Raw genomic sequence first — 14,605 nt, 5'->3', positions numbered from 1 at the left:
AATTAAGGACTGAAGTTACCGCTAATGGTATGTTTTAGGCTCGGATGATGTCATCTGAGATGATGTAATCTCCAGGAGCAAGCAAGATGAGATCATCTAGGATATCCTAAGTGCGCGCTCACTATAGCCTCTACCATTGAGGCTGAAGTAGTTCTTTTTATAGGGCTAGAAATTAAATGACTGTAAAGCAACAAAAGTATGGTAATAAGACTAACCATAGCCGTGGTGTGTACATACCCTTGCAAATTCTGTGTGTGTTTGTATACAAGTTTGATAAAACAAACAAACAAAAATTTTCTTCAGAGCAAACAACAGAAAGAAAACCACTGGAGAAAATTCAGCTGAAGAAATGTGGTTCAGAATGCTTGTAACTCTTGCAAAATATCAGTTCTGTTCCTACAACTGTATCTGGTGGCTTTAAACTAGTAGTGTAATTATACAGAGAATATAATAGACAACTATAAATTTTTAACATATAAGCTTCTCAAAAAGAAAATTAACAAATTAAGCAATTATGGATATTTATTAAAGAATAAAACAATTTGTAAAGCAATAATCAAAAAAGTATATTTTTTCAAGTATAAATGAAGACATTCACAAAACTGATCATGTATTGAGTCAAAAAGAAAGTGAATCATCTAAAAGTTAAACACCATGCATGTGTGGTGGAGCAAGCCTGCAATGCCTGCACTTGGTGGGTGGAGGCAGGAGGGTCAGTAGTTCAGGGTCATTCTTGGCAAATGTGAAGCCAGCCCAGGAGACCCTGTCACGGAAGCAATAAACAAGCAAGCAATACAATGCAGTGAGCATCACACTAATAATGTTTTCTCACATAACACAATGTAGGTAAATGGTAACAATAACTTTTAAAAGTAATATACCTGCAAGATAAATATCTAAGAAATCCTTGGTTTAACAGGAAAATTTAGGAAACAGATAAATAACTGTGAAAATATAACCAACAAAGTTTATGGAATGTCTAAAGGAACAGAGAAAATAACATCTTTAAATATGTAAATAATCAACATTGAAAACTCAGTTATTTATATTATCTAACATAGTTTAAAGAAAATAATAAAATGAATACATGAAACAATGGAATATGATCATAGAAATAACAAAACTTGAAGCTGATTCTGATGTAGATTATACAGGCAAAACTACAGCAAGACTAACCAAATGAAAAACCAAGAAGATGGGCTGGAGAGATGGCTCAGGTTCCGAGCACTGACTGCTCTTCCAGAGGTCCTGAGTTAAATTCCAGCAACCACGTGGTGGCTCACAGCCATCTGTAATGAAATCTGATGCCCTCTTCTGGTGTCTAAAGACAACTACAGTGTCAGAAAGAAAAGAAAACCTTTAAGCATACAGTCTCTTCAGAAGAGTCCAGCTGACATGTTAAAGGACAGTATCCTAAGAGATAGATATATATAATATCCCCCCTCTGAGATGAAAGAAAATTTTATTTTGCACCTGTATTGCATATAATTTAATCCTTACACCAATGCCTAGACTTATGGTTGCTACAGTTTGCAGGAAACTATAGCTACTAGGTCATTCATTTCCCAAAGATCACATTAAAATATCCCAGAACTGACTACAGAGCCCATGTTAACAATCACAAAATTATATTAGTTCCTGCGATACACTTTTCTGACATGCAAATCTTCTATTGACCCCAGAGAGTAACTATTAAACTAAAGAAGCTGAGTATGGTATGTACCATGATCCTAGCTAAGTAGACAAAGACAAGGAGATATTAACAAAGGACAACCTGGGCAACCTAAAACACTCTCTCAAAAAGAGTTAAAGAAGTTCTTTTGGATTTAATGAAGTATTGCTAACTGAAGCCAGTTTGACTTGTGAGAGAGGTTAGACTGACAGAAGGTGTGCAGCCTGATTTACAACCAAACCCTGAACCCTTTTGAAGAACAATAAAACATATTTTACAAAAAAAAAAAGAAGAAGAAGAAGAAGAAGAAGTCTAAGGACAGTCAAGTACTTGTCTAGCAGGTACAAAGCTCTGGGTTCCTTAACACTAAATATGGATGCCTCCCAAGAGCTGTTACCTCAGAAAGGAAAGGATGACTCTGTTCAAGATTAGCCTGGTGGTAGTGGTGCACGCATTTACTGTCAGCACTTGGAAGGCAGAAGCAAATAGATCTCGAAAAGTTCTAACCCAGCCTGATCTACAAAATGAGTTCAAGGACTACAAAGAGAAACCTGTCTTGATGCCGCCGCCCCCCAACCGCCCCCACCCCCACCCCCGGCTGCGTCATAAAGTAGAACAATTTCCCACAGCACAATCAGTAAGTAGATAAATGTTTCAGGGGCTAAAAAGACAGCTCAGCAGTGCTCTTCCAAAGGACTTGTGTTTGTCTCTCAGCACCAGTGTCAGGAAGCTAATAACCTACTATAACTCTAGCTCCAGGGGAATCAAACAATACATGCACACACAAAAGTATTTTTTAAAGGAAATAAATAAATAAATGGGTTGTTGAATATCTCCCCTCTCCTAGGTAGGGTAAACTCGGGATTTCTTCTTCACTGTCATATAATCTCCTGGGCAGGGCCTTGATTGTTCTCTTTGTGGCTGGTATGCTCCTTAATTTGTATCCGGAGTTTCTTATGCATATCGCTCTGGTTGTATCTGCATCCCTTCTATAAATTCTCCATTCAACTTCCATTCTTCCTTAGTACAATATATCACTCCTAAATTCTGTTTTTTCATCAATATCTTACATTTTCTTTGCGCCTTCCTGCTAAAATCTTTGACATCCTTACAAAAGAACAAAGTCAGTTCAGACAATATTGTTGAATCCTAGTATTAAATAAGGCTTACTATTTTAAATAAATTACTAGTTTCCTGAAAAAATAATGTGACCAGATCATATTATAATAAACATTTATTTGGTAAGTCAAATTATTGACCCAAAAATCAAAAACTTTACTTCAGCAACAGAAAGTACAGTTTCAATCAATCTCCCCCTATCAAATGCCTACTCCATAACTGAAGTCCAAATCCCATGAATTACATTACTAAAGAGGGTGGGGGAGACACTAAACTTCCACAGGAAGACTGATAAACTTGGCAATGGTTAAGTACATAATAACAAACTCAAAAGTACTACCCAGTCCCAAAAACTAACTGAAAAATTTAAATTTATAGGAATTTTATACTAAGTAAAATCCACAAAATTTTCATCAAGTATGCAATAATACTAGTTACATTATAAAAACTGATATATTATAAAAGTAAAGTGAACAATATGGATTTCAAAGCCAACAGGCAAATTACCAGAATGGATGTAAACCAAAGTTTTTAAAAGCCATTTAGTTCTACATTAAAATAAACATTCAGCACTGGAATCTTCAGAATTTTCTAGTATTTTGAATATTCCTGTCTTCTCTTTAATTGGTCTTGAAGCCTTCATTTGATCTAAGAGAGAAATATCAAAACACATACATTTTTAAATGCATATTAAATCCAAAGTATATTGTAAAATATTTCTAATATAATGTTGAGATGTCACAAGTCCTCTCTCTAAAATTTTATATAAAGACACAGAGAATTGTGGAATATTCTTTCCCTTACCCACAGAGCTCACTTTAATACTGCCTTATGTCAGCTCCAATCAATAGAGAGGAAAGAATATGAAGCCTTATTTTGCTGATCCAAATCTATGTGTACAAAGGTATAAAACAAAAAACCTAATCTAATTCTTTTCTCAGAGATGCTTTTTGAAGAGACAATCCTGCAGAATTTGAGCGCTGGTGGCTGGAGAGATGATCAGTGGTTATAAGCATTAGTTGCTCGTGCAGAGCTCTAGCACGCACATTTGACAAGCATCCAGTTCCAGGATGTGACAAATGTTTCTGGCCTCTGCAGGAACCAGGCACGCACCTGCTACAGACACACACACATACAGGCAAAATACTCAGACATACATAATAAAAAGCAACTTTTTTAAAGTAGACACCACAAAAAACTAAATTTCAACTTAGAACCAGTGCAAACTTGTTTATGTGCCATGTATCTCACAAAATTCTTTACCACTAATTTAACAAAATTTGATTTTTCAAAGTGAGCTCTGTAATTCATATGTATACTATCCATACACACACACCAAGTGTATGTGCCTCTGTGTGCTCACACCTGAGAATAAGTAAAGATCAGGAGGATGTTAGGTGCCTTCTTCATCACTCTTCCCTCCTTCCCCGACCTCTCACAGTGAAGGTGACTAGCATATGTGCAATCATGACCAGCATTTCATGAGTTCTGGGTATATAAATCACTTCCCCAGCCTTCTGAGCTGCCTTATTCCTGCTGGGCATGGTGTCATTTAACTGTTTTCCCATCTTTTGAGAGATATTTTAATTCTTTTTCTGCTTTGTTTTTCAAGACAGAGTTTCTTTGTATAGCCCATGCTATTCCAGAATTAGCTCTATAGACCAGGCTGGCCTTGAAATCAAAGAAAACTCCCTGCCTCTGACTCCCTTAATGCTGGGGAAAGGGGCTGTGCTCCACCACCACCACCAGAGTCGCCACCATCTGGTTCCGCCATTTCAGTTCTTGTTTCTGTCTATTATTTCATGGTAATTAGAACTTCCTTCTGCACTGTTAAAGTGACAGCTACTATGCTTGGTTAGTCCTGAGTTCAGAAATAACTTCCCAGCTGGGTGTTTAAGACCTGCCTTCTGGGTAGTGGGAAGAGCTTAGTAATGCCTTCAACTGAATTCCCCACATTCTCTAAAACACAAGTAAGCAACCAAACTCAAACTAGGTAACAAACCTAAAATAAAGAAACCAGATAAATTCTAGCACAGATAAAGATGAGAAGACACTGTTCATGGCTCAGATATGGAACTTTAAGACAATGGGTTATAGGGCATTTTGCAAGGACAAATCACTGAGGTCCTCCAGGAAGCCACTAACACAGAAAAACAAAAGATGAGTAGTAATTTAAGTTAAATAATGAACTCAATTTGGATACTGTTTTAAAACTGCAGTAAAAAAGTGAGACAACTGCAAAAACATGAATGAATGAAATAATAGATGAAATTACATTCTTAGTGCCAATATTCTAAAATCTAACACTGACCCCAATTGCTCAGTTTAACACCATGGAGAAGTGCTCAGTTAGAATGTCTCAACTGACGCCTTTTTCCTGTAAACACTGAGATTCCCACTATATGTACACATATGTACACACTGGCTGATCCTCCACTATTATAACAAATACACAACGGGGACTGGGGGGGGGGGGGATGGACGGACAAAAAATTCTCCTTACCACCCCCTCCCTCATTGGTCTCCTTCCTGATATTTTTTTTCCATTTTAAAAGATGTATTCATTTTTAAAATTATGTACATGTATGTGTCTGTGCATGCCATAGATTCCCCCTGGAACTGGAGTTAAGGAGGATTGTGAGTCAAATCGAACCCGCATTCTCAGCAAGAGCAGAACTCCTAACCTCTGAGCCACCTCAGCAGTCTCTCAACTAGGTTTTAAGTCTTCAACAAAAGACAAACAGTAAAAAAATAATGTTCACTAAATGGTGGGGACAATTATGCCTGAATAAACTATACCAAAGCTTCATTACACTACATTCTGAATAGGTTTCAGTTTTCTTTACAAAAACAAGGGCAAATACTCACCAATGAGATCACTTCGATCCAACAATAATTCTAGATCTTCGTCACTAATGACCTTCTCTCTGGATCCTTTTACTTCCCTATTTAAAAAAAAAAATCCAAGTATATGAAAATTTACAAAGAACTCTATATTACATTATAAGTTAAGTAATTTTGCAGACAGACAAGATAGCTTAAAGGCTAATAGGACTGGTTGCTCTTATAAATGACCTGAGTTCCATTCGCACACCTCACCATCTAACTCAGCTCATAACTAGCAATATTTAACTCCAGCTCTGGGAAACCTAATACCCCATCTGGCTTCTCAAAGTGTAAGCCATGCATATGATACAGAAATATAAGCAGCTAAAACATCGATATACATAAAATAAAAAATTAGAAAGTTTAAAAAATAAAAAGGTCCCTGCCGCCAAGCCTGATAACCTGAGCTCAATCCCCAGGACCTACCTACATGGTACAAAAAAGAACCTGGGGGTTATACATTTATGACAATCAATGAACTGTATATTTAAGATTTATGTATTTTTGTTTGGTTGCGATCCCTAGGAGGCCTGACTTTTGTTTAAGGAAAGAAAGTAGTAGATAGGGGAAAGGGACATGGGGGGGGGGGGGGGGATGGAGAAACTTCAGTCAGGATACAATTATGAGAGACTTAAACTAACTCCTACAAGTTGTCATCTGATCTCCATACAGGTACAGTAGCAGAAGCATTCACACACTCACTCTCTTAAATTATTAAATGTTACATACAATGTTTTAATTTTACCTTTCATAATCTCTAGACTTTAATAACTCCATTAATTCCTTTGCATCTAAGAAATTCTTAGACTGACTTAGCCCAGACTGACCACCTTTGAAATGATCTGGAAAAGAAAAGAACAAAAGAAATCAAATTTATTATAGAATTTCTTTGAAAACTACAATATATTACAATCTGAAAGAAAACTTAACATTTACTGATTTGTATGTACGGATCCATTGTAACATTTCATTGGCCTTTAACTTATAAATGAAAACTATTGGATCTTGCTCGAAGTATAAAATTATATGGTCATTTGGCACAAATTTGGTATTTACTGACAGATAAACACAAAGCCCCTCTTAAAAGGGGGGCTTTTTTATAAACAATGGCTCAAACAATTAGTTTATTCATAATAAACACAATCTGGTAACATTTCAAATGTCCATCAACAGAAATGTTAATGAAATGTTGAGTAAAGCAAAACTCTTCTAATATAAACAGATGAATCTCAAAATACATTAAAATTAGGAAAAAAAAAAAAAACCTAGCTTAATAGTTAAAGAAAAAAAATAATTTTTGACAAAAACTAACAGTGTCTGTCAGAGAAATATGAGAAATAACTAGAAGGGCTTCATAAAAATTTCCTGGGGTTATACATTTATGACAACCAATAAACTGTATACTTAAGATTTATGTATTTTTGTTTGGTTGCGATCCCTAGGAGGCCTGACTTTTGTTTAAGGAAAGAAAGTAGTAGATAGGGGAAAGGGACAGATANGTGCGGGGGGGGAGTGGAGAAACTTCAGTCAGGATACAATTATGAGAGAATTAAAATTAAAAACTTAAAAGAGATGCATATGTCTGTAAGTCTGGATTTTTACATTCCTCAATATTTTGTTAAATTAGTATCTTCAAATACTGGGAACAACTTGAGAATACATACTCATGGATAAAATTTATATAAAGTAAAACTATAGTCAATATTTAAGCAAATAATTATAATTTTGTCAAATTATAATTTTATCAAATTTCTTATTTATCACTGGTAAAAAAAAATTATGAAAGATAAGGTCATTTTACTCTCAAATTTTCAACTACAATTTAAATTTTCCACCAAGTCAAAATAATTCTGTCTCACATTTTTCTCTCAAAATGAGGTATGAGGGCCAAAGAAAGGCGAAAGATCTGAATTCAGTGCCTCGATCTAATTCACAAAATAATGATGACTATAAAATTAAAAAATAAAAATAAGCCAGACATCATAAAGAAGTATATGCAGGCTAAAGAGGATTATAAAACTCAGGAAGTGATCTTACCCTTTGGGTCTGCTTCTCCACCCTGGCCAGATCAGTGGGTTGCATACCCTCCTACACATATGCCTCCCAGGAGGTGCGAAGTAACCGGGGACACAAGTGAGACCAAATTATTCCAAAATAAAAGCAAATTTAAACAATATCTACCAATCCAGCCCTACAGAGGATTTTAGAAGGAAAACTCCAACACAAGGAGAGTACCTACACAAAACAAGAAATCAATCATCTCACAACAAAACCAAAAGGAAAGAATCACACACACACCTACAACAAACATAATGGGAACTAACAATCATCTGTCTTTAATCTCTATCATTAACATACTTGTTAATTCCCCAATAAAAAGACATAAGCTGAGCTGGTGAGATGGCTCAGTGGGTAAGAGCACCCGACTGCTCTTCTGAAGGTCCAAAGTTCAAATCCCAGCAACCACATGGTGGCTCACAACCATCCGTATTGAGATCTGACTCCCTCTTCTGGAGTGTCTGAAGACAGCTACAGTGTACTTACATGTAATAAATAAATAAATCTTTAAAAAAAAAGACATAAGCTAAACAGACTGGATATGCAAGCAGTATCCAGCATTTTGCTGCATACAAGAAACACACCTCAATGACAAAGACAGACACTACCTCAGAAGTAAAAGGCTAGAAAAAAGTTTTCCAAGCAATTTGTCCCAAGAAACAAGCAGGAGTTGCCATCCTAATATCCAATAAAATAGACTTTCAACCAAAAGCTATCAAATGAGATGGGAAGGACACTTCATATTCCAAGGAAAAATCCACCAAGAAAAAGTCTCAGTTCTGAACATCTATGCCCCAAATGCATGGGTACCAACATTCATAAAAGAAACTTTACTAAAGCTCAAAACACACATTGAACCTCACACAATAGTAGTAGGAGACTTACTCTCACTAATAGACAATCATGGTAAAAGAAAATAAAACAGAGACATAGTGAAGATAATAGAAGAGATATCTATAGAACATTTCACCCTAAAACAAGAGAATATACCTTCTTCTTGGCATCTAATGGAACCGTCTCCAAAATTGACCATAAAATCAATCAGACACAAAACAAGACTCAATGGCTATAAGATTTAAATAATCCCATGCATTCTATCACATCACCACAGAATAAGGCTGGACTTCAATAACAACAAAAACAACAAAAAGCCCACATACTCAGGAAACTGAACAACTCAATGATAACTTGGTCTGGGAAGAAATAAAGAAAGATATCAAAAACTTTATAGAATTCAGTGAAAATGAAGACACAACATAACCAAACTTAGAGGACACTAAGATGTCCCTCAACAGGAGAATCCATACAGAAAATGTGGTTCATTTATACAATGGAATACTATTCAGCTATTAAAAACAAGTACATCATGAGTTTTGCAGGCAAATGGATGGAACTAGAAAATATCATCCTGAGACAGGTAACCCAGACCCAAAAGGACATGCATGGTATATACTCACTGATAAGTGGATATTAGACAAAAAGTACTGAATACCTAGGATACACCCTACAGACCATAAGAAGTATAACAAGCAGAAAGGCCCAAATGAGGATGTTTCAATTCTACTTAGAAAGGGGTAGAAAATAATCATGGGAGCTAGAGGGAGGGAGGGACCTGGGTGGAAGAGGAAGGGGAAAAGGGGAACAAGATCAGATATGGAGGAAAGGGAGTACAGAAGAAAAGCCCAGAGGGCCAGAAGAAAGGAAATATGCAGCCTCTGGGGCAGGAGGGTCAGGAATATCCTGTGGACAGTACTAGAGGTCTGGAGGTCTCAGGACTCAATGGGGTGACCTTAGCCAAAATTCCCAACAATGAGGAGAGGGAACTTGAAAGATTCCACCTCTAGTACAAAGACAAGCCCTCAAGTGGAGGGACAGGGTTACTAACCCACAGTCAAAATTTCTGATCTAGATTTCTTCCTGTCTAAAAGAACTGCAGGGATAAAATGGAGAAGAGACTGAAGGAAAGGCAGTCAGCTCAACTTGTAATCTATCTCAACAGGAGGCATGGGTACCAAGGCCTGACTCTTACTGATGTTATGATGTGCTTACAGACAGGAGCTGTCCCATGAGAGGTCCTACCAGCAGCTAACTGAGATAGATGCAGATACCTATACTCAACCATTGGACTAAAGGGAGGGGAGGGGAGGGGAGGAGGCAGGGAGAGAAAGCAAGCAAGCAAGTGAGCTAGAGAAATGGTTCTGAGGTTAAAAGCATTGATTGCTCTTGGAAAGGTCTTGAAGAGTTCAATTCCCAGCAACCACGTGGTGGCTCACAACCATCTGTAATGGGATCTGATGCCCTCTTCTGGTGTGTCTGAAGGCAGAGACAGTGCACTCATATACATTAAATAGACAGACAGATTAGCAGTCAGGGCTGTGCACAGAGAATCTATCTTGAAAACAAAAAAAAACCAAAATGAATGAATGAATGACTATAAAGATGGATGGATAGATAAACACTGGAAATTTTCACCATATAACATGGATAACTGAAGCACAAAATTACCTCGTAATAATTATTATACAGCTATAGAGATGGCTCAGATTTGGAGCATTGGATGCTTTTACAGGGAACTTGAGTCAATTCCCAGCAGCCACATGGAGCCCACAATAGTTAGTTACTTCAGGAACTGGGTGAGCCAATATCTTCTTCTGGCTTCCCTGATCACTAGGTTTGCATATGGAAGACATACATACAAGCAACACATTCATAAATAATAAAATAAATATACTACTTAAAGCAAGTTAAAAATTACTTACTTTTATGGATTATCAGCTTCTCCAACTTTCTTTTAGCAGCTGCTCTTTCCACAATTTTCTGGTCAATAGTATTTGCTGTTACAAGACGATACACAACAACTGGCTTTGTCTGACCAATTCTATGACATCTATCTTGAGCCTGGAGATCAGACTGAGGATTCTTAAAGTTGAAAAGAAATTTACAGTTAATAGAATTGTTAAACCTGAAAAAAAATTGGTGAAAAATAAAATCATATACATTATCTGGGGAGAAACTTTTTTTAATGGTTTAGATTCATTTTAACTTCCAGTATGGCTGTAAAAATTACAACTCACGTAACAGTTATGAAGTTTTCTACTTAACTGCTCCCACAGGGGCCACTGAGATGGCTCAGCGGGTAAAGGTATCTGCCAGTAAACTTGACCACTTGTGTTCAATACCCAGGATCCACACAGTACAAAGAACCAATTCCTGCATACTGTCCTCTGACCTCTATATGTCACTCACATACACAAATACACCCACTAAATTAATAAAAGTAACTTAAAATTATTTAAATACTCTGAAAATGTCTTTTAAGTTTTTATCTACAGAAAACTTGATAAATTCCTACCTGCAAACAGGCACTTTTCAAAACAAATAAAAGACGTTTTCAGAACAGAAATATAATCAGCATACTGCTGCATTTCTTACCCAATCACTGTCATAAATGATCACTGTATCTGCTGCAGTTAAGTTTATGCCTAAACCACCAGCTCGTGTACTCACTAAGAAAAGAAAAACATCTGGATCCGTGTTGAAACTGTATATCTAAATGCAAAAGAAACAGACATAAAAATTTTTTAAAGAAACTAACTATAAACATGGAGGGCATTATTTTTAAATATCACTGTTAAAGTCTTTTCCCACACAGCTAGGAAACAATTATATTAGCTAATAAAACCTATGCTTAGCCGGGCAGTGGTGGCGCACACCTTTAATCCCAGCAGTTGGGAGGCAAAGGCAGGCAGATTTCTGAGGCCAGCCTGGTCTACAAAGTGAGTTCCAGGACAGCCAGGACTATAGAGAGAAACCCTGTCTCGAAAAAACAAAAACAAAACAAAACAAAAAGAAAAAAACCAAACCAAAACAACAATAAGAACAACAAAAAACCTCTACTTATATAAATATTGCTTTTCAAACATTTACATTACGCAAAATATTTTTATTTTGTTAAAGGTATGTATCATACCCAGTATCAAAAAACAGACAAAACTACGTTAACAGACAGCTCAATCAGTAAAGCACCTGCCATACAAGCCTAGTTAATGAGTTCTAGGGTCAGAGAAGTACCCTGTCTCTAAGACATGGAAGAAAGGAAGACGACATTGAATGTCTTCCTTACCTTGGTACATGCTCATATACACATCCACACAACAAACACATACAAAGCCAACCAACAGACAGATACACACACACAAACCAGAAACAGTATTAAAAAATGAGATGGAGCTGGGCATGGTGGCGCACGCCTTTAATCCCAGCACTCGGGAGGCAGAGGCAGGTGGATTTCTGAGTTGAGGCCCGCCTGGTCTACACAGTGAGTTCAGGACAGCCAGGGCTACACAGAGAAACCCAGTCTCGAAAAACCAAAAAAAAAAAAAAAATGAGATGGGTTGCTTAACTAGGAAGAAGCACATACTTTCTGGGCAGGTGGTAATTTTGATCTCAGTAGATGTATTTAACAAATTTTGCACATACTTGTCAAAAACATAATACATATTTTATTTGCTACATAGTAACTCTGTTGCAAAAGTCAATGACGAATATATAATCTAAACACATCCAGAGAACAGTTATGTATGGTGGTTCACACTTGTAATCCTAACACTGGAAGTCAAGAAAACAAGAGTATTCCAAGTGCTACCCAGGGCAATATAATGTAAATGTGCCTGACAAAACCAAAACACTACCCATAAAAATAGCTGTGTCTCTAAGACTTACAACCTGAGTTCAATCCTCGTAACCCACATGATGGAAAGAGAGTAACTCATCAAGCTGTCCTTTGACTTCCATGTAAGTTGTAGACCATGTTTATCTTCATACACATAAAAACATACAAATAAGGAAATGCTTAACTAAAATTGGGAAGTGTGGTGGGTATGAGTGCTTATTGTTCTCACAGTGTCTGGGATTCAGTTCCTACAGACTGTATATCCTCTTCTAGTCTGCCTAGGTGTCAGGTATTCATTCGTGTGGTACAAAATACATACAGGTAATAATCATGCACATACTATAAACATAAATATAAACATTGTCAAGTAGATACAATGGCCTATTGCTGCATCACAAGTGTGATATAAAGAAACAATGAGATGTTAACTGGCAGGTTCTGGGTGGATTAATAGCCAACTAGGAAACTCTAATTGCCACATGCTTACAATTATCATAATGAAAAGATGAAAACTAGGGTAAAAAGCAGAATACAATCCCCTATTGCCCATTATTCTTACAGCAGTGAAGTAGGATACTATTATATCTAAGACTGCACCAGAAGGTTGTGTGTGCATACATAGGTATGAAACTCAGAACTAAGGTCTGTTAGTACTCAAATCAAAATGCTTATCCTTAATCAATCTTACTATAAAGTATTTGGTCATATTATTTCAAAGATGAAGACAGAAGTCACAAAAAAGAAATTCATGTGAGGTCTTACATTTTTTTCTCTTTCCGAATAAGACATGGACCCATCAAGTCTGCTGAAGATGAAGTTTCTAAGATGGCAATAATCCATCAAGATGTCCAACATGCTTGTCATTTGTGAAAACACAAGAACCTAGAATTTTAACACATCTATGTTAATAACTATACTGATTCATAAGAAACTAAAGACCTAAAATTCTAGTCAGAAGTACCTTGTGACCTCTTTTTTTAAGTTCGGGCAGCATTCGATCCAAAATTAAGAACTTCCCAGAATTTGTTACCAATTCTTCATCAATCTTAAAAGTAGACAAGAAAAAAGAAAGAAAAAAAATGTTAATATAATTTCCAATCATGTGCCATTTTAATAGCTCAATTTTTTTTTCTTTCTGGTTTTTAATCTGAGAGATCCTCCCGCCTCTATTTACCAATAGGAGTGCTGGTATAAAAGGCATGTGTTACCACACCCAACCTTAACAGTTCAATTTTCAACGACAAGTTATTATTCAATATTTTTAAATTGATATAATTACTTTTCAAGAAAAAGACAAAAAAAAATTAAGTTAAAATAACTATGAACTTAACCACAAAACATGATTTACATTTCCTACAACTCTCTTAAAAGTTTTGTATAGAGAGGTGTGGTAGCACATGTCTGAAATCTAAGCACTGAGGTGGCAGAGGCAGAAGGATCTGAATGAAGTCCAAGGCCAGCTTCACTTATATAAAATGGTTGTGGCCAGCTTGTGCAAAAACAATTAAAATCGGAGGCTGAAGCGATGGCTCACTGGTTGAGAAGTCTTGCTGTTCTTGCAGAGCACTGGCAAGTTTATGTCCCAAAACCCCCTTGGCAGCTCATAGGCCATAATATTCCAGTTGCTGAGATCAGACCCCTTCTTTTGACCCAAACAAGCATGATGCACATACATAATGCATATACAAACATGCAGGCAAACACACATAAAATAAAAATAAGCCAAAGTGGTAATGGCACACACTTTTAATTCTAGCACTTGGGAGTCAGAGGCAGGCAGAACTCTTATGTGTTAGAGGCCAGCCTGATCCAGAGCCAGTTCGAGGACAGCCAGTGCTACAGAGAAACCCTGTCTTGTAAACAAAACAACAACAAAAAGATTCTATTTCAGCCAGAGATATGGTGGTACACATCTTTACTTCCAACACTCAGGATCAAAGGCCATCCTGGTTGACATAGTGATTTCCAAGGCAGCCCTCCCCACCCCCACCTCCATCCCCAAATTAAAACAGCAAACTAAACTAGAAAAGTTTTGCATAAGAAAACAGTTCAGCCTGCCCCTGACAGACTCGGGTCGGGGTCACAGGGACACGGAGTCCGCTGTCCCGCTCTTCGCAGACAATGCTGTCCCGGGTGGTGCTTTCTGCCGCCGCCACAGCGGCCCCGTGTCTGAAGAACGCGGCCGCCCTAGGTCCAGG

The 14,605-nt window shown here is 37.0% G+C and overlaps 1 protein-coding gene across 2 annotated transcripts in view; it reads right to left on the bottom strand.

Annotated features, from left to right (window-relative positions):
- Positions 1-2,743: 2,743 nt before the first annotated feature.
- Positions 2,744-14,605, bottom strand: part of Hells (helicase, lymphoid specific) — a 36,936-nt gene continuing 25,074 nt past the window's right edge. Inside the window, exons 16-23 of one of the 2 annotated variants that reach the window (XM_021151191.2) lie at positions 13,369-13,452; positions 13,170-13,289; positions 11,168-11,284; positions 10,495-10,654; positions 6,423-6,519; positions 5,660-5,736; positions 3,299-3,439; positions 2,744-2,779 (exon numbers count right to left, since the gene is read on the bottom strand). In XM_021151191.2, coding sequence (XP_021006850.1) covers positions 3,345-3,439; positions 5,660-5,736; positions 6,423-6,519; positions 10,495-10,654; positions 11,168-11,284; positions 13,170-13,289; positions 13,369-13,452 — 750 coding nt within the window. In that variant the 3' untranslated portion in view covers positions 2,744-2,779; positions 3,299-3,344. Of the gene's footprint in view, positions 2,780-2,891; positions 3,440-5,659; positions 5,737-6,422; positions 6,520-10,494; positions 10,655-11,167; positions 11,285-13,169; positions 13,290-13,368; positions 13,453-14,605 lie in introns of those variants that run through there. The other variant, XM_021151190.1, reaches the window with a different exon arrangement.

This window comes from Mus caroli, chromosome 19, assembly GCF_900094665.2.
Source record: "Mus caroli chromosome 19, CAROLI_EIJ_v1.1, whole genome shotgun sequence".
Taxonomy (NCBI): domain Eukaryota; kingdom Metazoa; phylum Chordata; class Mammalia; order Rodentia; family Muridae; genus Mus; species Mus caroli.
Note: the sequence above shows the minus strand (reverse complement) of the source record. Positions and strands in the feature narration are given on the sequence as shown.